Source organism: Talpa europaea (genome assembly GCF_964194135.1).
Source record: "Talpa europaea genome assembly, chromosome: 2".
Lineage (NCBI taxonomy): Eukaryota > Metazoa > Chordata > Mammalia > Eulipotyphla > Talpidae > Talpa > Talpa europaea.
The window spans coordinates 109,183,546-109,207,556 of record NC_140068.1 but is presented as its reverse complement, the minus strand read 5'-3'; the positions used below and the strand labels follow the sequence as shown (position 1 = coordinate 109,207,556).

The window sequence follows — 24,011 nt, the reverse complement described above, 5'->3', positions numbered from 1 at the left end:
GCCCCCAGGACCCCCCTCCAGGCCCCAGGACCCCGGCCCGGGCCGCGCAGTGTCGCGACGGGCGGGAGGGACAGCCCCGCGGTTTGCGGACCAGACACCTGAGGGCCGCGCGCTCCCCCCGCCCGGCTCCAAGCGCCTCCCTCTGCTTTTCTGTCCACAAATTATTTGCGTCCTTCCGCCAGGCGGGGCGGGCGAGCTCGGCGCTCTCCGTGGTCCTGCTCCGCGCCCGCAGCGCCCAGCCCCGCCCCGGTACAGGGCGTCTCCCGCGCAGTTGGCCCCATTTTGTGAGGTGGAGTCCGCAGCGGCTGCGACGAGGTCCTCACGGGGAGGAAGAGCCCCAAGCTCGTGACTCCGGGAGCCCAGAGGTGAGCGGAGGAGAAAAAGGCGCCCGGAGGGCAGCCCAGAGGGGCCTGGAGGCAGGTGGGGGGAGGGGGGTCGTTTGTAAGAAAACCTCTGAGGCCTCGCGGGGAGGGGAGCCCCAGCTCGATCCCGGGGAGCGCCCCCAATCCAGAGCCTTCGACTCTCGTGGCCTCCCCCACCCTCCCCGAAGGAGTAGGATTTGCTTCCCCTCGTAAAGCAGCCATCTGTGACACGCTGGGCCACACACCTGACAGTATTGGTATTATCATTTTTAAATTATTTTTAAAAATGTTATTTTTGCACAGAAGAACTAGGCTGTAGGTCAGAGTTGCGGGAGGTTCGAGGATTCACCAGAGACAGTGGGTTGCAGAACAGGCGGATCTGTTACAGGGCAGCCCCGATATAAAACGGGTTGCCTGGCTGTGGGTCCTCACCCGCGCTTGAAAGGGAGTAATTGAAAGGTTGGGCGCTGTAAAGAAAAGGAGAGCCGGGCTGAATGGCCGCCCTCACGGGCCCAAGGTGGGGGTCCCTGAAGCCGCGCACGTTGTCAGGGGGAGGCGGGCTCTTACAGGGTGGGGAGAGGTCAGGAGGGAAGCTGAGTTCCTATGGCGGGAAAAAGATTTGTAGGGCGGGGGAGGTTCGTTGTCTGATTCTCTAGGCTTCGCCTCCTGCCCCAGGTGGGCTTCCCGGTGGGCTTTGCATTCCCGCCTCCTGCATCCGCCTCTCACTTATTAATACCCCGCGGCAGGCACACACAAAAGGTTAATAAACGTTTATTCACAAGGGAAGGGAAATGAGGAAATGAATACATCAGGGAGGAAAGAGGGAGCTAAACTCCTAAATGCGTCCTACCCGTTCTGCGGACCTGGAATCCCACTGGCAGCTGAGAGCTGGCGGGGAGCCAAGCACCAGGTGGCCAAGAGAGAGCCCCAAGACCCGCGTGTCTAGTTTGATACCAAACCTGCTGCTTAACTCCGCCCTCAGGTCCCCCTCCCCGCCCCCTTCCCCCTCCCAATTCGGTCCTCACGTCTCTCCCTGAATGAGAGGGTCAGGACATCGTGGGAAACCACCACAGGCAGCAGTCGCTGGTGTGGGGTGTGGTCTTACCTACACTGCTCAGCCAGCATCCTCTGAAAACCCTTGTGGTCTAGCGTGACTCAGTCAGCCAAGAGACACAGTCAGCCACACAGTGTCTCCAGTCTCCTGGCTGCCACGCTGACACAGGTCGTGGCAGGGTTCCTTAGGCTTCTGCGGGTCCCCAGCACGGTAGGTTGCTGCCTCAGGATCCTGGGGCCTTGGCCACTTCTGCTTCTGGCTGCCCTGATCCCCTCCATAGCCCTGGACTGACCTGAGTGTCATTTCTCCCACCCCCACTACCTGCCACCCCTCCTCTTCTCTCTCCTCTTTTTCCTATACCATCTACCCTCTCCCCTCTCTCCTGTGTCTCCTCTCCACTTCTCTCTCCAGTGTCTCCTCTACTCTCCTCCCCTCTCTCCTGTCCTCTCTCCTGTGTCTCTTTTCCTCTCCTCTCCTCTCTCCTGTATTCCTCTCCTCTCCTCTCCTCTCTCCTGTGTCTCCTCTCCTCTCCTCTCCTCTCCTCTCCTCTCCTCTCCTCTCCTCTCCTCTCCTCTCCTCTCCTCTCCTCTCCTCTCCTCTCCTCTCCTCTCCTCTCCTCTCCCCTCCCCTCCCCTCCCCTCCCCTCCCCTCCCCTCCCCTCCCCTCCCCTCCCCTCCCCTCCCCTCCCCTCCCCTCCCCTCCCCTCTCCTTTCCTCTCCTCTCCTCTCCTCTCTCCTGTGTCTCCTCTCTCCTCCCCTCTCTCCTCTCCTCTCCTCCCCTCTCTCCTGTGTTTCCTCTCCTCTAATCCCCTCTCTCCTGTGTCTCCTTTCTCCTCCCCTCTCTCCTTTCCTCTCCTCCCCTCTCTCATGTCTCCTCTCCTCCTCTCTCTCCTGTCTCTCCTGTCTCTCCTCTCCCCATTTTCTCCCCTAGTTTCACTCTCCTGTCCCTTCCTCTCCTTCCTCTATCCTCTTTCCTCACTCTCTCCTCTGTCCTCTCCCTACATCACATCTCTTAACCCCATATTGCCTTAATGGTCTCTCAGTTCTTTTCTGTTTTCTGGTCCTGCGTGTCTGTCCCTCCCCTTGCCCATCGCTCTTCTCCCTCCCCCTTTCCTGGTCTCACTTACCTGTTGCCCACCTCTTTGTTGACCCTCTCTCTGCAGCTCTCTCTCCTCCTGCACCCCACTTCTGCCCTCCCCCTGATGCTCTCCCCCTTCCTGGGACCCTCCCCTTTCACACCCCCTCCCCTTCTACCCTGTTCCCTGTCACTGTCCCCATCCCTGCTGACCCCCTTCCCTGCTGTCCCTCCTCTGTGTCCTAGGGTGGCCTCCACCTCCCCCTCACTATTTCCTCCTCCCTCCTGCACCATCGCCTGCAAGGAGCCTTCACCTGTGGATCCTACCCTTGCTACTAAGCCCTGCTTTCTGAGGGTGCTTTGGCCTGGTATCTGTCTCCATGCTAATCTCCCCACCCCCAAACTTCATCCCGGGGAGCTCCTCATCATTGCCATGACCACAGGCACAGCCCTGGGCACCTATGTGCCCTGTTCTCCAGCCTCAGCTCCCAGCTTCAACCAGTGCACCTGGGGCTCTTGGGCCCTCACCACGGGCCCTTCCCCACCCCTGCTGTCCTCACCCCAACACTACTCTCTGGTCAGCGCCCTAACCCAGTCCCTCCTTCCACTCCCAAGCCACCCCAGGCCCTGCTCATCTTTCTCCCCAGTCCTGCCCTTAGCACCAGTCTCCCAGCTGCCTCTTTCTCTTCCAGCCTCCGCCCTTAGCAGACCTGAGAGCTGCTCTTGATGCGGTTTCTTCGTTTCTTCGGCCTTCACCCCCTTGGGGTCCTTGACCCCAGTGTGCTCTAGCTCTCACACCACAGATCCGCCACCCTGTGGCAGCCTCCTCCCCCCCTTGCCACTACCCGCCCCCCTGCCCCAACCTGGGCCTTCTCCCACCTGCCACCTGATGGATTGGAGCCCCCCTCTATGGAGGGGCCTCATCTCCACCTGTATCACCCACACTGCAGCTCAACCCCTCCTGTGCCCTGGCCACCTGCTGTGCATTGAAGTTCTGCTCCCCCCTCCCCACGGGCTGACTCCAGTCCCTGCATTTGTCTCTCCCCAGGTCCCAGACAGGTTCATCCACCTCCCCAACCTGTCCTTGAGGAACCACAGCCCAGCCTGGCTCATGTCACCCTCCCCCCCTCACACCACAGCTGCTCTGACCTCTGACCCCTGCCCCAGACCCTCATATCCTCTCCCTGCTCTCTGACAAGATCCCCCCCCAGTCCTCTTAGGGACCTGGTGCCCCCTCTCTTGGCCTCTGACCCCAGTTTTCCCTCTCCATCCCTTTCTTCCTTCCTCACTGCCCTTCCTTCCTTCCTTCCTTCCTTCCTTCCTTCCTTCCTTCCTTCCTTCCTTCCTTCCTTCCTTCCTTCCTTCCTTCCTTCCTTTTTTAAAGACTTATTTATTTATTTATACAAGAACTGGGGTACAGTCAGAGGCACAGGAGGGTGAGAGGATTCACCAGAGACAGAGTGGGGAACAGAACAGGCAGACTGACTGAAGACACTGCTGAGGGGAATAGCGGGCGAGGCAGGGGAGGTCTGCCGCACCATGTGGGTATCTCCCTGGCCGGCCAAGAATCGAACCTGCGGCTGCAGAGGCTGCAGACAGCTTCACAGTGTGACGCTCAACCTGCTGCGCCCCTGGGGAGGCCCCCTTCCTTTCTTTCTTGAGATGTATTTTCTTACATAGTTGTTAACTTTTGTACAGAATTTGATTTTCTATCTCAGGTGCAGTCCCCTTGGTCCATCGACCGGCCCCTTGTGCTCTCCCTCCCCAGTTCTGCCCCTCCCTGCCCCTCTCCTTCCTTCTCCTTGCCTGTGTCCTGTACTGCGAATCCTCACTCCCATCCTCTGTGCACAGCCCTGTCTGCAGCTACCAGGACTCCAGGAGCTCGGGACTCGCAGCCTCAGGTAACTCTGATGCTCAGGTAGCTCATACATGCCTCACTGAGGGAAGTCTGGAACCGTTGATCTTGCTACTCTGTTCCCAACTTTCTTGCAGGATATTGAGGAAGCATCGTGTGTGCTCCTGCAGCACAGATGCTAGCGTGGAAACAGTGTGGAGATGATTAGCAGGGCCCCTGTTCAGGACGACACTCAGGTCTGAGTGTTCATATTAAAAGCAAACAAACATTGTTATTAAGAGAGTTTGAAAAAAAATTAAAAATAACTTTGCATCCCCTTTCTCTGTCTTGGACTGATTGTTAACCATTATTTTCTGAAAGAGAAATTAAAGGCATGAAAGAACTAATCAGAAAAAAAATATTTGACTTACAAAATCCGAAACTATACAATTTTTTAAAAAAGATTTTATTTTATTTAAACGAGCTGGGGTACAGGCCAGATGTGCAGGAGGGTGAGAGGATTCACCAGAGACAGAGTGGGGAACAGAACAGGCAAACCGACAAAATACACTGCTGAGGGGAGCAGTGGGCCAAATAAGAGAGGTCAGCTTGGTGTTGGCTTGCTCCGAGGCCGGCAGGGATTGAACTGGCACTGCAGAGGCTGCGGACAGCTTTACAGTGCTGCGCTCAAGCACCTTGTCCACCAGGGAGGCCCCTCAATTTTTTTTTTTTTTTAAGATTTATTTATTTGTGCATACAAGAGCTGAAGTACAGGCCAGAGATGCAGGAGGTGAGAGGATTCACCAGAGACAGAGTGGGGAACAGAACAGGTGGATCTACTGAAACACACTGCTGAGGGGAGCAGCAGGCGAGACAGGAGAGGTCTGCTGGGCCATGTGGGCAGCTCCCTGGCCAGGGATTGAACTCAGGCCTCAGTGACTGGCAACAGCTTGACAGCACAAGGACTTTAACCCTTGTGCCACCAGGGAGGCCACGAATCACCTTCTTTTAGATGCAAAGAGCTCCCCATTTTGGCTCTGCCTAAATAAAGTCCTGGGAAACCTGACTCGGGGGGAAGGGGACCCAAAGTGTGAAAACTGGATACTTCATTGTTGATGTTGAAATGGAGGGCCATTTTCAACAAAAGGCAAAGAATGCTCTAAGAGATAGTCCAGTGATCCTTGCTCCCCTTTTCCTTCCCTCCCTCTGTAAGGGCCTCCCCCGCTATGCCCTCCTTGCCTCACCCCCCTATGTGTTTTCTAGGAGAGTCCAGAGGCAGACACATGGAGCCGGTGCGGGAAAGACAGGGCTTCCAGTTCAGGTCAGTGAGTTATTCTGGAAGGGGCAGTGGAGGAAAAAGGGGCCAACACAGCCTGTGGGGCCTTCCCTCAGAGAGCCCCTGGGCCAGGACTCAGGGTGACAAAGCGCTGTCCTGGCTGGAGGACAGTGTCCAGGGCAAAGTCCCTGGTCGCCAGATGGGCTCTCAGGGTGGCTGGGACATGGAGACTCAGTATTGGGGGAGCCCATCTTCTCAGGGAGTCTCACTTTCATTCTCATAGGCTGAAAGATTCTTCCCATCTGCTGCACATTTCTTCTAGACCGGCAAAAGCATCACGTGCTTCTCACGTGGTAACAGGGCCCCGAGGCCTCCTCCTGTTGCTCTTGCAGGTCCTTGTCCTGCCCGTGGCCTCTGACGGTGAGTGTGAAATGGGAGAAAACCTGCCTCTCTGGGGGAAGAGCCATTGGACCGCCTGGGCGCTTTCCCTCTCCACTGGGCTCCAAGCCCTTGCCCCTCCACATCCTGCCCTCCCCCCCCCCCCCCCCCCCCCCCCCCCCGCAATCCATTCCCCACCCCCTTCTCTTAAGACCTTCCCAGATCTTTTCTCAACACCCCTTTCATGACTCACCTGGACCCACCTGGGTCCTGTCCCATCACCTAAGACTGTACCGATGCGGGGAGGAGGCTCAGCCCGGGTCTCCCTCCCGCCCCCAGGCTCCCACTCCCTAAGGTATTTCTTCACCGCGATGTCCCGGCCCGGCCTCGGGGAGCCCCGCTTCATGGCCCTGGGCTACGTGGATGACACGCAGTTCGTGCGGTTCGACGGCGACTCCCCGGGCCCGAGGGAGGAGCCGCGGGCGCCCTGGGTGGCGCAGCTGGGCCCGGGGTACCGGGACAGGAACACCGGGACCTACGAGGCCACCGCGCGGGCTCTCGGCGAGGGTCTGGACACCCTGCGCGGCTACTACAACCAGAGCGCGGCGGGTGAGCTCCGCGGGCCGGGCGGGTCCAGTTCTCTGGTCCCCGAAGGGGCCCCGAGTCCCCGGGTCTCAGCGTCTCCCCAAGGCCCCCACAGGCCCCGCCGGCAAGGAAGCCGCGCGGGGACCGGCCCCGATTTTCCGTCCAGCTGAGTGGGTGATGGCTGCGGCCGTGACCTGCCCGCGAGGCTCTCCCGGGAGGGGCGGGGCGCGGGGCGGGACTGGAGGAGGGGCGGCCTCGGGGCGCGGCTAAGTGGGGGGGGGGGGCTGGTCGCGGGGCGGGGCTGACGCGAAGGGCCGGGACAGGCTCTCACACCCTCCAGGAGATGTCTGGCTGTGATGTGGGGCCGGACGGGCGCCTCCTCCGCGGGTACAGTCAGGTCGCCTACGACAGCGCCGATTACCTGGCCCTGAACGGGGACCTGCGCTCCTGGACCGCGGCGGACACGGCCGCTCAGATCACCCGGCGCAAGTGGGAGGCGGCGGGATACGTGGATCACCTGAGGAACTACCTGGAGGACACGTGCGTGGAGTGGCTGCGCAGATACCTGGAGAAGGGGAAGGAGACGCTGCAGCGCGTAGGTATGAGGCCTACGGGGTAGTGTTCAAATTGGGTCCTGAAGATGGACTTGCCCAGAGGCCCCACCTTCCTCTCTAGACACGGAAGGGACCCAGTCTCTGGATGGAGGGAGAAGCCATCCCTGAAATAATTCATCCCTGGTTCCCTTTGCCTCTGGCAGCAGCCCCGGGAACCCTGGGAACTTTCTCTCTCAGGCCTTGTTCTCTGCCCCATGTTTTTGGGGCCTGAATCCAGCTTTTCTGAGTCACTGGCCTCAGGCTAGGTCAGGACCAGAAATCCCTTGTCTCCCTCTCAGACACCTGGTCTCCTGTCCTGGACTGTCTCATTCTAATTTTAGAAATTAGCAATTATTCCTGATACCTGTGTCCAGGCTGGGTCTGGGTTTTGTGTTCCCTCCCCTCATCCTGCATCCCTGTCCATTCTTATTGGTGCTACTTCAGTGACCCAAAACATGTATAAACTTCGTGCATTTCTGACCCTTCTCAGATCCCCCAAAGACACACGTGACCCACCACCCCACCTCTGACCATGAGGTCACCCTGAGGTGCTGGGCCCTGGGCTTCGACCCTGCGGACATCACCCTGACCTGGCAGCGAGATGGGGAGGACCTGACCCAGGCCATGGAGTGGGTTGAGACGAGGCCTGGGGGGGATGGAACCTTCCAGAAGTGGGCGGCTGTGGTGGTACTTTCTGGAGAGGAGCAGATATACACATGCCATGTGCAGCATGAGGGGCTGCAGGAGCCCCAAGTCCTGAGATGGGGTAAGGAGGGGGGTTGTGGGCACCCAGGGGCATGTGGGCATCTGCCCAGGGGCATCAGGAGCCCTTCTGGAGACCTTCAGAGGGTCAGGATGAGGCCTGGGGCTCAGGGTCTGACCTTCCCTTCCCTTCCCTTCCCTTCCAGTGCCCCCTCCTCAGTCCTCCATCCCAACTGCGGGCATCATTGCTGGCCTGGCTCTCCTTGGAGCTGTGCTCACTGGTGCTGTTGTGGCTGCAGCTGTGATGTGGAGGAAAAAGCACTCAGGTAGGGAAGGGAGTGGGGAATCTTGTCCACAGGGGTCTTTCAAGTCCCAGGGAGAACTTGCCCTACCTGGGTAATGGGAAGTACCATCCACATACTTGTGTCGCCCGAATTGGAGCTGATCTCTAACCCTCTTTTGTAAAGCACTTACAAAAGTGAATCACAGATTGTTCACTTTGATAATTCTGGTGATGGGCCCTGACCCCCAGAAAATGGCAGAGGGGAAGGTCCCTGCTGAGGACAGACCCCAGGAAGCAGTTGGTCCAGTCCCCCCTCATCTCCTTTCTTCATATTTCCTGGTCCTGCCCTGAATTTTCAGTCACAGTTCTGGAAACTTCCCTGTGGTCCAGGACTAGGAGATTACTTTAGGATTTCATGACCTCACTTCTCCCTGGTCTCATATAATGTTTTTTTCCACAGGTGCACAAGGAGGAAACTACACTCAGGCTGCAGGTAAGTGTGGATCAGGGGTTTGGTCCCTGAGGCCCTGGGGACAGTGCAGATGGAGCCCATGGGGAAGTCACCCTCATCAGTCCCTCCTGTGGTCTCATCTCTCATGGCTCTCACCAGGCTGTTTTGTTCTCCCCCCAGGCGGCGACAGTTCCCAGGGCTCTGATGTGCCTCTCACAGCTGTTAAAGTTGAGACCCTGGAGGCCTGCGGTGAGAGGGACTGGGGCAGAGAGGACGGGACCAGGTTCTGGGGAAGCTGTGAGGGGACATTCTGAAGTTGCAGTGGACCATTGAGAATGTCCACGCTTATGTGATTCCCTGAGTTTGTTCATGATGTTTTCTTTAAAATGTGCTGGGAACTCAGATGAATACTGAATTTTTCTTATCCACACATCATGACTTCAAGATCCCCTAAAAGGGCATTGCATGTATCTGTGATCTCACTGGCATAATGTGAGGAGGTGGGGAGACTGACCCAGCCCTGCCCACCAGGCCCCTCCCCACACTGACCTGTGTCTCTCCCTGATGACTTTCCTGCTCCAGCAGAGGAGGGGCTGACTCCACCCCTGCCTGTACTTTGTGTTGTCCTGAGGAATAGTGTCTACTTCCCGTTGAAAATAACAATGCAGATATGAAATTATTTTTCTAATCTTGTGAATTATAGTTGATGGATTAATAAAATAGTTTCCTAAAAGTTGAGAAAGGAACTAAATGAAAGACAAAGTGCTTACCAAAATCTATTTTTTGGCTTCCTTTTAGGACTATTTCCTGGATTAATTTTTTCCTTTATTCCCCAGCTTTTTTCTTTTTTTTTAGCGGATCAAGTTCTTGTATTAGTAGGGAGAAGGATCATAATTTCTCCTCTTAGAAAAGTTCCTGTTGGATATCTGTTTTCTCAGCTGCCCCCCAACCCTGCCCTTAAGTGTAGTTATCCCAGTGCTGTCTCAGTTCCAAATTCATGGGTTTTTAAATAGGAGTCAAAGTAGACACTCACAGTTGCAAAGTCAGACCCATAAAACCAGGATTATCCTTTCTGAAGAGTGATGCTTGTGGTCTGTGATGTATGTAGAAGGGAGGGAGGAGGAGAGGAGAGTAGTGCTTGTGAGAGAAGCAGAGGCAGCATTAATGTCACTGTGAGTAGAGGTTGTGCTTACCAAGTGGTCTGAGGCCACATTACTAAAGATACTGTTTTGAGAATAGGGAAGTGCTCTACACTGATCGTTCATTCCACTGATAATTGTTGCACCAGCTATGTGACAGGCTGTTTTTCATCTAGGAAGCCTTAATGAACTAAAAACATCCCCAGCTTGCTGGCCTGTGGATGTGTGTCCTAGTGGGAAGGGGAGACAGGAGACTGTGTGATAGTAGATAGGGGACGTGTCTGGTTAGAAGTGGGTAAAGGTTGTGAGACGTGACGGAGAGTCAGTGTGTGGGGACAGGGAGGATGGCTGTCTTCCTAATGTGGTCACTGTGGGCCTCAGTTAGGGGATTGTTGAGAAAAATTTTGAGGGACAGCTTGCCCACAAGGATGTCCAGGGAAGCTGTGTTCAGGCAGGACAACCTCCAGTGCAGATGCCTGAGGCGGGAATGTGTCTGTGTGACTGAGATGAGCAAGGAGGCCAGCTGGCTGGAGCAGAGGGTAATAGGAATGACACAGGCAGGCCTCAAGCATGTTGAAAGGGTTTTGACTTTTCTCTGTTTAAGTTGTGGGGTTACATGTCCATTCTAGACAGATATCGACTTGTGAGAGTTCTCTTTAGAAGCCACAGTCTGACCTTCATGAAGAATCAAGTTGAAGAGTGAGAGGTGGGAAGAAAAATGTAGGAAACCTGTGGAGATGCAAGGCCTTGTTGGACTGTGAGCAGGAAAATCATATGAAGTGACAGCATTTCCTAATGGAACATCTGGACTGTGAGAAAGAGGGTCAAGATTGACACTCAGTATTCCAGACTGTGGAGTAGAGATGTGGAAGGCCTGCAGGAATATAAGGAAGGTTCTAGAAGTAGTACATTTGAGGAATGGCATCCTAGGTATTCAGTTTAGGAGCATGGAAACTACCAGCAAGTCAGAGATGGTGGCAGTTGGACAGACAAGCCTGTAGCACAGGTGGAATGACTGAGCTGAGAATAGCTCTGGGAGATGGTATAGTGTAAACGATACTTAAACTCTTGACCATGAATGAGGTCACCCAGGGAGTGATTCTTTCCATTTTCTTTCTTTGCAGATGAGAAAGGAACAGGACTGGACCCCGGGACCCCCGGTGTTCAGCAGAGTAAATTGCACAGTCCTACACCACATGCAGAAGGCACAGAGACCAGGGAACCCCACTTCAGCGAGCACAGGAGTCACCTGGACACTCATGAAGACTCAGAGGGTCTCAAGTAGATCCTGAGATTCTATTACGAGACCCCTCTCCTCGTTTTAGGGGAGAATTTAGGGTTGATTCCAAGGAGGGGGCACTTCATCCCTGGAAACAGAAGCAGGAAGAAGTAACAGGGACTCTGGAGTCCAAGGTTCCATTTTAAGGGACTGATGGACCCTCTTTATTTGGGGTATCCACACAGATCTGAGAACCAGTTTTTTTTTTTACATCATTTTTCATTTTTGTACAATGTATGCATTTTCATCTCGGTTGTAGTGAAATTCCCACCACCTGTTCACCCGTGAACTGTCACCATGGTCCCTTGTGCTCTTCCCCCCTTGTTTTGATCCTGCTACCCTCCCCCCCTCCCCCCCCACCCCCCACCCTCCACCCCCCGACCCCCTGCAGAATGTCTCCTGCCTGTAGTTGCCTGTTGATTTTTTTTTTTAATTTTATCATTATTACTTTTTCTGCCCCCTATGCTCTACATTCTTCCTCTAAGTACCAGTTCTTATGACTTGGAATCTAGGTTCTTTCCTGAGTCCATAGGACTCACTAGAGAAGTAAGTTGAGTACCTGCCACTTGTCACTAGACCTGGTGCCCCTGTTCACAGATCCCTGTCCTGCCGCTGGGGGCCCAGGGAGCCTTGGGAGGGCCTGGCTGAGCAGGAGAAAGGGCAGCTCTGGGCTCCTGTGCTCAGCCCTGTGGCCACACGGGGGCGCTGCCGCGCTGCTCCGGATTCTGGTGGAGCCGCCAGGACGGGGCGGGGGCTGAGGTGGGCAGAGTTGGGGGTCCTGGAGGGCGGCGTCCTGGGCTGAGATGCTCTGTGAGGAGTCAGAGCAGCAGGGCTCAGAGGAGAGGAGACTCCGGAGCCTGTCCTGGGTGTGAGGTTTCCGTCTTTTCTCCCCAGTAATCCTCTCTCCAGTCTTCTACAGCAATACCTGGGAAAACTGGAAAGTAGACCATTTTTCCCTTTTACAACCTATTACTTTATTGAGGGCAATTTTTTAAAGTTACATAAAAAGTAATATTTGCAGAGAATTTGCAAAGTTATTGTAGCTTTCCTTTATACCCACTCTTTCCCCACATAGTTAACATCTTACCTAACTACTGCGTCTAGGCAGTTAAGGACAAGACTGACTCACGTTTACTAAACTCCATGCCTTATTTGCAGTTCATTACTGTTACTCTTTATGTGCCAGGATCTCATCCAGGATCTCAGTAAATTCCAGCCATGTCTCCTTTAGGCGCCTCTAGCTCAAGCAGTTTCTCAGACTTCCCATTTTTTGGTTGAGTACCGCTCAGGAATAATGTCCTGAATTTGAGTTTTTTCCCTGGGCAGCTCACACATAATGAGCTATAAACATTTAGATGTTTATGTTGTTCTGTGTAAACAATTAGATGCATGTATGGTTTTTGTGAAAATATATTTTCAGATTTGTAGGGTAAATAGCTGGGGCAGCGCTCACTGGACTGTCTGGTGTGTGTGTGTATGGCTTTAAAAGAAGCTTTCAGGGCCTCCCCTGGTGGCGCAGTGGTTGAGCTCTGGGTTGTGAAGCTGCCAGCAACCTCTGCTGCGCAGGTTCGATTCCCCCCATGCTCCCCGGCCACCAGAGCCAGGACCCACATGGCGTGCAGACCTCTCCTGCCTTCTCGGTCCTTCTGCCTGCTCTGCTCTCTGCTCTGGCTCTGATGAATTCTCTCACCCTCCCCCGCTTCTGACTGTACCCAGTGCTTGTATAAATAAATAAACAAATAAATCTTTAAAATAAATAAATAAATAAATAAATAAATAAAAGACGCTTTCAAACCTCTTCCCTAGTGACCGTGCCACTTTGTATCTTTTCCAGCAATGAATGAGGGTTCCTGTTGCTCCTGGTCAGGACTTGTTTCTATGAGGTTTTTGATATTTTCCTGCTAGTAAGTGTGTGATGACATATTGTTGTTTGTATTTGTCTTTCCGTAATCTCTTGCTCCCGTCACCTAGTCGTGGGCTCCTCCTTGGGCCTGGAGATGTGAAGCCCCGCCACTCCCTCACATTCCTTCACCCCTGTACATCCCAGAAGTCCCCCATCCAGGGAGTTGTTTGGGGTGCTGATCCCACTGACTCCCTTGAGAGTCTTCTCCAATGAACTCTTCTGGGCAAAGACATTATTCATGGCTTAGAGTTTGGCTTTGTCCACTCCAGGGAAAGGCCTCGTTGTGTCCTTTACAATGTGGTGACTTTGCTCCAGATCCAGGGACTCTGGGATTTGCTGACCATGTCAGATCCCTGACCCCTCACACTGGGTGCAGGAGAGGGTGAGCACAGACATGGCTGGGGTGGGCCCTTCAACCTCCCCTCCACTCACAGTCCCTTCATCTCCCCCAGTGTTTGGATTTCATGATGTCCCAGCACAACTGGACTCACTCCTGACCCTACAGCTCCTCAGCAGGAGATGCTTCCTGAAGTCTGTCTCCTATGACCCCCTCCCTCTCACTCCTGCTGCAGCCTCAGAGTTTCTCCATCAGAGCCAGGGCTGAGCAAAGGGTGATTCTAGAAAAATCTTCCTCCCAGTGACACTGCTGTAAATCCCAGCATTCCCCTCCTTCAGGTCTGAGCTCTAAAGTCACCTACAGGAAAGTCTTCCCTGAAGATAGTATTTTATATCACACCCAGCTCCCTCATCTCCCCTGCCTTGTTGGTTCTCTAAATCTCCCTTTACTGTTTGACCCTGATCACTGACAGTTGCTTTTTTGTTTATTGTCAGGAGTTCAGCCAGTATGTAAACCCTGGGAGGGGAGGGATTTTACTTCCTTTGTCGCAATATCCCAAATTGCCTAGACAGTGCCTGGCACACAGTAGGTGTGGAATAAGTATGCTAATGAATAAGTGTCTGGAGCAGAACCCCTTAAAGCTGAGTGTGGCTGGGGCAGAAAGAGAGGCAGTTCTCTGGCATGGGATGGGGCTGGGGGTGCCTTGGTGCTTGGTGGGGAGAGAGCAACTCACTAACTCACTCCTGATGAGGAGCCAAGCAGCAAGCCCATGGCAGCCCCTTAGCATGGGGCACACAGCCAAACGTGCTTGGGGTCAGAGCACCTGCTGACTCTGCAGATCTGCACCGGAGGGCGCCCGGGCCAGATGGCAGGATTGCAGACTCTGAAGTCCTTCTGGTTCCAGACTTAGGTCCGGAATCCACTATTCTGCCCAAGTAAAGGTATTGTTACAGGGTAACCCCGATATAAAACAGATTGCCTGACTGTGGGTTCTCACTCTCGTGATAAAGAGACTTATTAATACTCCACTGCAGGCACACACAAAAGGTTAATAAAAGGTTTATTTACAAGGGAAGGACAAATGAGGAAATGTACAACTCAGGGCGAAAAGAAGGAGATAAAGTCTTAAATGCTTCCTACCCATTCCACAGACCTGGAATCCCAAAGGCACTCTGAGAGCTGGTGAAGAGCCAAAAGCAGTGAAGCCAAGAGAGAGACCCCTAAGGCCCACATGTCTGGTTTTATACCAAACCTGGCTGCTTAACTCCACCCTCAGGTCGCAGCCACCTTCCCTTTGGTGGCAATGGGATTTGTAGTTCCCAATGTCTTGATGGCTTTGGTCTGAGTAGGGGGTGGAGTCCACAAAGCCTCTATGGAAATTAGCTCAGGACATCCTTTCCCCCTAACAGTATGACTCAGCCATAATATATGGGGTCCTGTGACCCTGGACCCTTATGGTCAAGCTCCTGAGACTGTCCAGGGGGGTGAGAGCTGTGAGCTGAGATGGACTCAGACCTGGCTGTGAGGGCCCAGCTTAGGGAGGGGCTCTGAAATACGGGGTGAGGGCGCAGGGCCACCCCCTCCAGGTGGCACAGGCCTTGAGCTCCCCCTCTCTGGACAGCTTGACTTCCCTTCTCTGGGCAACTTGATTCAGCATAAGGGGGGCTTGCTCTGGAAGAAGGAAAGTCCCTAAGTTAACCCCTCTTCTTTTCCTTTTTTCCACATGTATTTGAATTACACCACAGCTCTAAGTATGCAGAAACCCTTAAACCTAAGGATAGAGCTAAACCCTTTGCAACTGCCACTCAAGGTGTTAGGGGGAAAGGAAGTCCTGAGCTAATTCCATACAGGCTTTGTGGACTCCACCCCCCTCCAGACCAAAGCCATCAGGACATTGGGAAAGACAAATCCCGTCACCACCAAAGGGAGGGTTGCTGGGACCTGAGGGTGGGGTTAAGCAGCCAGGTTTGATATAAAAACCAGACACGTGGGCTTTGAGCGCTCTCTCTCTCTCTCTCTCTCTCTCTCTCTCTCTCTCTCTCTCCTGGCTTCAGGGCTCCTGGCTCACGGCCAGCTCTCAGAGTGCCATTTGGGATTCCAGATCAGGGGATTGGGTAGGACGCATTCAAGACTTTATCTCCCACTTTTCTCCCTGAGTTGTACATTTCCTCATTTCCCCTTCCCTTGTGAATAAATCTTCTATTAACCTTTTGTGTGTGTCTGCAGCAGGGTATTAATATTTTTTTTTAATTTTTTTTTTTTTTAAATAGAGGCATGTTATTTATTTATTTATTTGTTTGTTTGTTTTGTTTATACAAGCACTGGGTACAGTCAGAAGCGCAGGAGGGTGAGAGAATTCACCAGAGCCAGAGCGGGGAGCAGAGCAGGCAGAAGGACCGAAGTACACTGCTGAGGGGAGCAGCGGGCGCCAGGAGAGGTCTGCGTGCCATGTGGGACCCTCCTCCGGTGGCCGGGGAGCAGCCGGGGATCGAACCGGCGCCGCAGAGGCCGCGGGCAGCTTTGCAACCCAGCGCTCAACCGCTGCGCCACCGGGGAGGCCCTGCAGCAGGGTATTAAGTACCTTTCAAGTGTGAGGGTGAGGACCCACAGTCAGGAAACCCATTTTATATCGGGGCTGCCCAGCAACAAAGGTAGAGACTCTCCCAGGCTCCAGTTAGAAGCCCCTGGATGTCTCCCCACAAAGACCATTCCTCCCACCCAGGTGCCCACTTAGCTGACCCTTCCCTGCCCCCACCCTCTGGCTCCTCCATTTTCTTTCTTTCTTTCTTTTTTTTTTTTTTTTAAGATTTATTTACTTATTTATACAAGAACCAGGGTACAGGCCAGATCCGCGAGAGGGTGAGAGGATTCACCAGAGACAGAGTGGGGAACAGAACAGGCAGACTGACGAAATACACTGCCGAGGGGAGCGGGGGGGGGGACAGGAGAGGTCTGCCGCGCCATGTGGGACCCTCGCTGGCCGGCTGGGATCAAACTGGCGCTGCAGAGACTGTGGACAGCTTCAGAGCACTGGGCTAAAACGGGGAGGCCCTGGTTCCTCCATTTTCACTCCTTTCAACCTCTTTCCCCTAAATCCCTACATCCTTCCTCTCCTCAGTCCTCCAGGAGCCTCCCCTCTCCCTAGCCCATGACTCTGGGGCAAGAGGAGATCCTGCCCCTCTTCAGACCAATCCTAGGGGTGGACGGTTTATGCAACCACTGGTTGAAGTCAAAGACTGTTACAGGTGGAGCCCCCTAGAGGCAGGTGCAAGTGAGGATGGATCGCCCAGGGTGAAATTCAAACTAAGTATGGGTCAGGGTGGAGACTCTGGTAAGAAATATAAGGAATTGAGATGTATGTCTGGAGTATTTTACCTATATTTTTTCCTATATATTTTATGTTTTCAGGTCTTATGTCCAGATCTTTTATCCATTTTGAGTTGATTTTTGTGCATGGTGTGAGGTAGTGGTCTAGATTAATTCTCTTGCTTATGTTGGCCCAGTTTTCCCAGCACCATTTATTGAACAAACTGTCCTTGTTCCATTGCATATTCTTTGCTCCTTTGTCAAAGATGAGTTGTCCATATATGTGTGGCTTTATTTCTGGAGACTCATTACCCAAACCAAAGAAAGTGAAGGAAAAGATGAACACCTGGATTACATCAAAAGGAAAAGCTTTGGTACAGCAAAAGAGACATTAATCAAAACAGAGACACCTGCTGATTGGGAAAAAATCTTTGCACGCCATACAACTGATAAGGGACTGATCTCAAAGATTTACAAAGAACTCACAGGACTCAACAAAAACAAAGTAAACAATCTAATCAAGAAATGGCAGAAGAACTTAATAGACACTTCTCCATAAAGGAAATGCAAATGGCCAACAGACATATGAAAAAATGTTCAACATCCCTTATCACCAGGGAAATGTAAATCAAAACCACAAAGAGATACCACCTTATACCAGTAGAAATGGAACATATAAAAAAAAACTAGCAACAACAAATGTTGGGGAGGATGTGGTGAAAAAGGAACTCTCCTACATTGCTGGTGGGAGTGCAAACTGCCCCAACTGTTACAGGGCAGGGAGAAGGGCAGCCCAGACCCCGCAAACCTGCCTGCTCTAAGTAGGTTCTGCCATCTGCCACATCAACACAAAACATATGAGACTTTACTGGGAAGTAAATTTAATACAATTAGGAAACAATACAGAAAAGACAAAGAATATAGTTTCTAAATCAAGCACCCAAAGTTACCCGTCCCCTCGTGGGTAAAAGTCCACCCAAGCAGGATTGGCCCAGAGCAAGGCCCCAAAGTCTGTCCCAAGTCTAAAAGCACCTTCCAGTGGGGACCCACAGAAAAGGATCAGAAACAACAAGTCTGGAAGGAAAAGAGCAAAATCAAAAGTAAGACAAAAACCGCCACTGTCACCTCCCCACGGGTCTCTCACCCACATCTGTGTCACCCAGTCCACGACCAAAAGGCAAGCGCAGTTTCTTCACGTGTCTCAAGGCTCCATGCACCTCCTCCAGGTCTCCTTCTGGCTCCATCCTGTTTCCTTCCTTCCTCAGTGTCCTCTGCAGCTTCTTCTCTCCCTGCTCAGCTCCACCCTCCCTTGGATGGGGTGGGAACCTGGAATCTCCCCCTTTCCTGGGGACCACCCTGTTACGCAACCACTATGGAAAGCTGTCTGGAGGTTCCTCAGCCTACTAAAAATGGAGATACCATATGACCCAGCAATTCTGATGGAGGACAAGAATAGAAACACTGGAAAGGAGGTGCCCCAAGACCAAAACCTGATTCACACAAGGAGGTGGGGGTAGAGGGAAATAACATGACTATTAATCCAGCTGTAGAGGTCGTGACCCTCAGGCACCAGGGCCTTATCACAAGGCATAAGACTCAAGTAGGATCAGCTGCTACAGGGAATGGAGCACAGACCTGAAGGTAAAGATATGAGGTTGGGCCAACCCTGGAATCTCTGGTCCCTTCCTGGTTTTGCCTAGTTATCCCAAATCAGCAACAAACAGACCACTCCACGGAGGAGTGACCCCTCCCAAAGAGAAGAGGACTATATCAGTGCAGTCTCTGCACAGGCTGGGGCAGCACTCCCTCTGCCCACCTGTGACTCTGCAGGTGCCTCTTTTCACCAACTCTCTCCCTCTGCAGGGCAGCAGCCTCCTGCCTGCCCGTGACCTGTACATGCTGGGCCTTCTCATTGATCTCCCTCAGCGGAGGCCGCTTTCCCAAGGCCACCCGCCTGCAACCATGCAGGCCTCTCTCAGCAAACTTGTCTCTTTCCCTTTCCCTAATAAACCTGCCCTTTAAATATAACTAATGTCGTTGTCTCATGGAGAAACTTGCCTGGGAAACTCACCCCGTGCTGTTGAAACAGGAGCTCTGGTGACACCTTTCCCAGGGTGAACACAAGGACCCTGCACTCTACAAAACTACCATAATTCCACTCCTAGGGATCTACACAAAGGACACAAAAATATTAATTCAAAGGAATACATGCACACCTATGTTTATTGAAGCACTTATTACAATAGCTAAGCTGTGGACACAACCCAATTGCCCAAAAATAGATGAGTGGATCAAGAAGATGTGGTACATAAACACAATGGAATACTATTCAGCGATCAAAAAGAAATAGATAAACTCATGCCAAAAAAGATAAACTCATGCCATTCACAACAAGGAAAAAGAATAATATTAGATGTTTTTGCTTATAGGAGGAATATAGGGGAACCAAATAAGACATGGTGGGGGGATAATAACAATAAAAACCACAACAAAAACAGACAATTATAAACCAGAGACATCCTGGGGGGAAGGGGAAGGAGAGGGATCAGTGGAGGCAGGGAGAACAGGGGACTGTGGTGATGGTGCATGGGTGCATTGGAGGAAATTATATGGAGACTATACCTGAGGGAAACAAAGGTACATTTTTTAAAATGAACAATGATGTGAAATATAAATAAATAAATTGATTAATTAATTAAAAAAAAGTCGAAACTAGCAAGCTGACCACAGAAATGAGGCAAACAGCAGGGAGGGGGGTGAAGGGGAGGAATATGGTGATGGTTCACAGGTGACACAGTGGTGGGAGAACTATGGGGACTACAACAATATAAGAAAAAATTTAATTAAAAAAATCAAATAAATCAATTAAATTTAAAAAGAGAGAAATATAAGGAACTGCAGAAGCAGCCCCCAGGTTCAGTGTTTGGGATTTCAGCATTTTTGGATCTTCAGTGATTCCACAGTCAGCGATTTCTGCCCCCACCATGCAGATCTTCCAGAAGGCTGTTGTGGGCCTCTGAAGGATGTGGAGAGACCTCCAGCAGCCAAGTCTAAAGAGAGGAAAAGCTCAGAGGCTTTGCAAGTAACCAAGCGACTGAAACTGTTCCAGGTTTTGTGCTGTTACAGCCTGGCAGGGAAGGCGAAGGCCCAGAGCTGGGCGCCTCTCTGAGCTGTGAGTGGCCATTTGTCCGGTCATTTGGCTGCAGCAGCTGCTGCTTTGAGTGTTGCTTGTCTGGTGCTGCGCTGCGGTATCGCGGCAGCTCTAGGAGCATTTCCTGTTGTGTCTTCTGTTGTCTTTGTGAGTTGGATCCCGGCCTATAGTTTGGCTGCCTCATGACTCATGGCCCTCAGTGGTGGAAGAGGCCATCTTGGGACCATTTGTGTTCAGCATTTTAAAACACTGAACACTGCTTCAGGTGAGGTAAACGGTCATTTCTGGCCACAGTAACTTGTTTTTCCCTGGTTTGTTAAATAAATCCCATTATTGTTGTTCTCTGAACCTGAATACATTTGCAGTTGTGCATTCTGGTGAAGAATTCAGGCAGTGACCAGTAAATTATTGGGGCAGTGTCCTTGGCCAGTTTTGGTGTCCCTTGCTGCCCTGTATCATTCAGAGTTGATGCCCAGGAGGAGGAGCCTTCATCCTTGAAATCAGCAACAGGAACAAGTGACAGGGACTCTGGGGTCAAGATCTCATCCCAGAGACTGAGGACACCTGCTTCACTTATGGGGCTCACCCTGATCCTGGGAACCAGCTGTAATGTCCTGGGATGTGCTCCTGCCTGAACCAAAGAGTATGGTTACTGATGGACAGGAGCCCTCTCTGTCTGTGCTATTTAGGAAACATAGAATGTGAGACTGGATAAGGGATAACATTTACACACAATTCATTCCTGCTGGGAACCCAGGGAGATCCTGGGGAGACCTAAGGGCTCTGGGCCTCTGTCCTCACCCCATGGCCACACCAGGGTGCTGCGGCGCAGTCCTGGGGAGAGGCTGGGTGTGTGTGACTCAGGCTGAGAGGGTGAGCTGGGGCTGAGCATCCCTGGGGGGAGGGGGTGAGATGCCCTGTGAGCAGCCCTGGCACCAGGCTGGGGTGTGGGGAGTGGAGGAGAGGAGAGGAGCTCTGGAGCTGCCCTGTGTCTGAGGTGCCATCTTCTCTCCCCACAGCCTCTCTCTGCAGCCCCTTGATGACAACACCCTGGAGACTGTAAAGCAGATGTTTATCTCCTCCACTCCCTGTTCCTATTTTTTTTAAGCCCTTTGATTTGTAATTACATTTTATTTATTTAGTTTTGATTTTAAAGTTATTTTATTGAGCTAACATTGGTTTACAGCACTGTGTTTTAGAGGTGTAGGATCTCCTGCCTAGGGAGTTGTGACCACACCTAACAGCAGAGTTCCCACAGTCCTTCACTGTAGTCCATTCTGCTCCCTTTCCACTTTGTCCAAATCCCTCCTCCTCTCCCACTAATAGTCTCTGATCTAGTCTTATATCTAGGGTGTGTGATCTGCTTGGTATTATCTGACCCTTTGTTTTGTTTCTCTATAGCCCACACATGAGTGACACCATCTAGTACTTGTCTTTTCCTTCTGACTTACCTCACTTAGCATAATCCCCTCCAGCCCACCCACACTGCTGCAGATGACAAGCTTCTGTCTCTTTTGGTCACTAAGGAGGATTCCCTTGTGTACAGATCCACCTTCCTGGTCCACTCATCTACTTGGGTGCTCTTCGGGTGGATCCATAACTTGGCTCTTGTAAACAGCGCTGCAATTCACACAGGAGAGCACATATCCCCTCACATAAGTGTTTTTGCATTTTTTGTATGAAAAACCAAAAGGTGGAAATGCTGGAGTGTATGCTATGTCACTTTTAATATTTTGTGAAAAGACAACACTAGGGACTGGACCAGTCTACATTGCTGGGTGCTATTTTTTAAGTAGACATCATTTTTCAAAAAGTTTGTATTTTATGGAAATTTAATTTCAGTACAGAGTTCTTGTGTTTTCCACACTTATGTCCCCAGTTGTTAACATCTTATATCACTCTTTTATTTGTGCAGCCAATGAAGCAATGGTGATACGTTATTACTAAATCCATGTTTTATTTGAACGTCATGGTTTTTCTTTTTTTTCTGTCCCAGGCTCCCACCCTGATATCACATTTAGTCCCAGTCATGTCCCCTGAGGCTCCTCTGGCTGAGTCAGTCTCTCAGGCTCTCCTTGGTTTTGATGGTCTTGACAATTAGGGGAGCACTGCTCAGTTGTATTGTAGGAGGGCCCGAATTTGAGGTTGGTTGACTGTGGTGGTTGGGGATGGGGAAGAGACCACCACATGAAGGGCCCTTCTCAGCACAGAGCCCTGGAGAGTCACCTGCACCTGCTCCTCACTGGTGATGTCACCTTCCCCCCTGGCTGAGGTCAGGTCTCCACTTCCTTCCTGGAGATTCTTTCTTTTCTGTGTCTGCGCTCAGCACTGTAGCCTCTGGAAGGAATGACCACGCGGAGCCCACGGTTAAGGGGTGTTGTCCTCTAGACACTGTGTGTAGGTTTTGTGTAAATGTAAGTTTTCTAATGAGTTGGGGAAATAGCTAAGAAAGTGAGCGGCAGGTTTTAGGGTAAGTGTGTATTTAGCTTTGTGAGAAACTGCCAAATCTCTTCCATAGTGACTGCGCTATTTTCTATTCCTGCCAGCAGTGAATGGGGGTTCCTGTTGCTCCACATTCTGGTCAGCACCTGGTGGACACTGTCCCCCATTATCTGACGTTTCACTTTCCAAGGTTTCAGTTTCACTCAATCAAGTGGGGTCCAAAACTTTTGTAAGGTATGTACCAAAGCATTATTACTGTTATTATATATTACTGTATATAACATATATAATATTATTATATATTATTATAACAAATTATTACAAAAATTTGTTTTAACTGCCATATTTTATTAGTTGAAATTAATCTCTCATTCTGCCTAATTTATGAATTCATCTTTATCCTTTGTGCATGAGGAAATCTTATTAAGTACCTGATTTGGTGCTATCAGTGTTTCAGGCATCCACAGGGGGTCTAGGATTCTATTCCATGTGGATAAAGGGACTGAAGTGCTACTTTTGGGATCTAGACCATCCAACAGGTGTGTAATAGTATCTGCTTGTTGTTTTCTTTGGCATTTCCCTAAAGACATGATGTCAAGTATCTTTTCACATATTTGCCACCACTGTAGCTGCCTTGGTGTCTGTTTAGAGTTTTGCTAAGTTTTTGAAAGTTATTTGTTTCCTCATTGTTGAATTCTTTTTTTTTTTTTTTTTAAGATTTATTTATTTATACAAGAACTGGGGTAAAGGCCAGATGCACCGGAGGGTGAGAAGATTCACCAGAGCCAGAGCGGGGAACAGAACAGGCAGACTGACGATATACACTGCTGAGGGGAGTAGCGGGCAAGACAGGACAGGTCTGCCCAGCCATGTGGGACCCTTGCCAGCGGGCCTGGCCGGAACCCGAGCTGCAGAGGCTGCAGACAGTTTCACAGTGCAGTGCTCAACCGCCTGTGCCACCACGGAGGCCCCCTCATTGTTGAATTCTAAGGCTTCCATGCATGCTGTAAAACATGTCTTTTTCCAGTTATGTAATTTTCAAAGGTTTTCTCCCAACTGGTGGCCTGAGCTTTTTTACAGACCTAACACTGACATCCAGTATAAGCTGCAGTGGCTTCAGAGTAGAGAGGACTTGGGTGACTGGAAGATGATGTGACTCATTATTTTTGTATATTCTTGAGTTGCTTTTAAATTCTCTTGTCTGGGGACCTCCCTGGTGGCGCAGGCGGTTGTGCGCAGCGCTCTGAAGCGCAGATCTGCAGTGCCGGTTTGATCTCTGCCGGCCTAGGAGCAACCCACATGGCGAGCAGACCTCTCCCCTCTTGCACGCTGTTCCCCGTTCTGTCTCTGGTGAATCCTCTCACCTTCCCGCACATCTGGCCTGTACCCTAGTTCTTGTATAAATAAAAAAAAATCTTTAAAAAAATAAATTCTCTTGTCTGTGCATGAATATTAATTATCAAAGTAATTTATTATAAAAAAAAATTACACGAGAATCCCTGACACTATGAAACACTTGGCCAATCAGTCTCAGTCACATGTTCTCAGGCTCTGAACCCCCACTCTAGGACCCGCCATCTTTTCGTTGAAATATTTTGCCTTAGAATGTCCATCTGACAAATTTGGGCTGGCTGGCTGGATACACCTTCCCACTGAGAATAGCTAAAGATGCCATCTTCTTAAAAGCATCAGGATTTACACTGTAATAAATGGCTACCCCCAGAAGAGAAAGGGGAGACGCTGCGTGGGCCCCACAGAGAGCAGCATCCTGAGGAGGGGAGGAAGGGCTAAGAGGAAGAAGGAAGCAGACAGGAAGCCAGAGCAGACAGGAAGCCCAGCCCTTCAGCTCTGCGCTGAGCCTG

General features: G+C 51.5%; 1 protein-coding gene across 1 annotated transcript in view; it reads left to right on the top strand.

Annotated features, from left to right (window-relative positions):
* LOC311188230 (class I histocompatibility antigen, Gogo-OKO alpha chain-like) overlaps positions 1-24,011 on the top strand; it is a gene marked incomplete at both ends in the record, with an annotated part of 867,329 nt that overhangs the window by 824,598 nt on the left and 18,720 nt on the right. The window contains 6 exons of the mRNA XM_084259380.1: positions 6,318-6,587; positions 6,887-7,162; positions 7,647-7,922; positions 8,065-8,184; positions 8,602-8,634; positions 8,773-8,841. Of these exons, the coding sequence (XP_084115506.1) occupies positions 6,318-6,587; positions 6,887-7,162; positions 7,647-7,922; positions 8,065-8,184; positions 8,602-8,634; positions 8,773-8,841 (1,044 nt within the window). The remainder of the gene's footprint in view (positions 1-6,317; positions 6,588-6,886; positions 7,163-7,646; positions 7,923-8,064; positions 8,185-8,601; positions 8,635-8,772; positions 8,842-24,011) is intronic.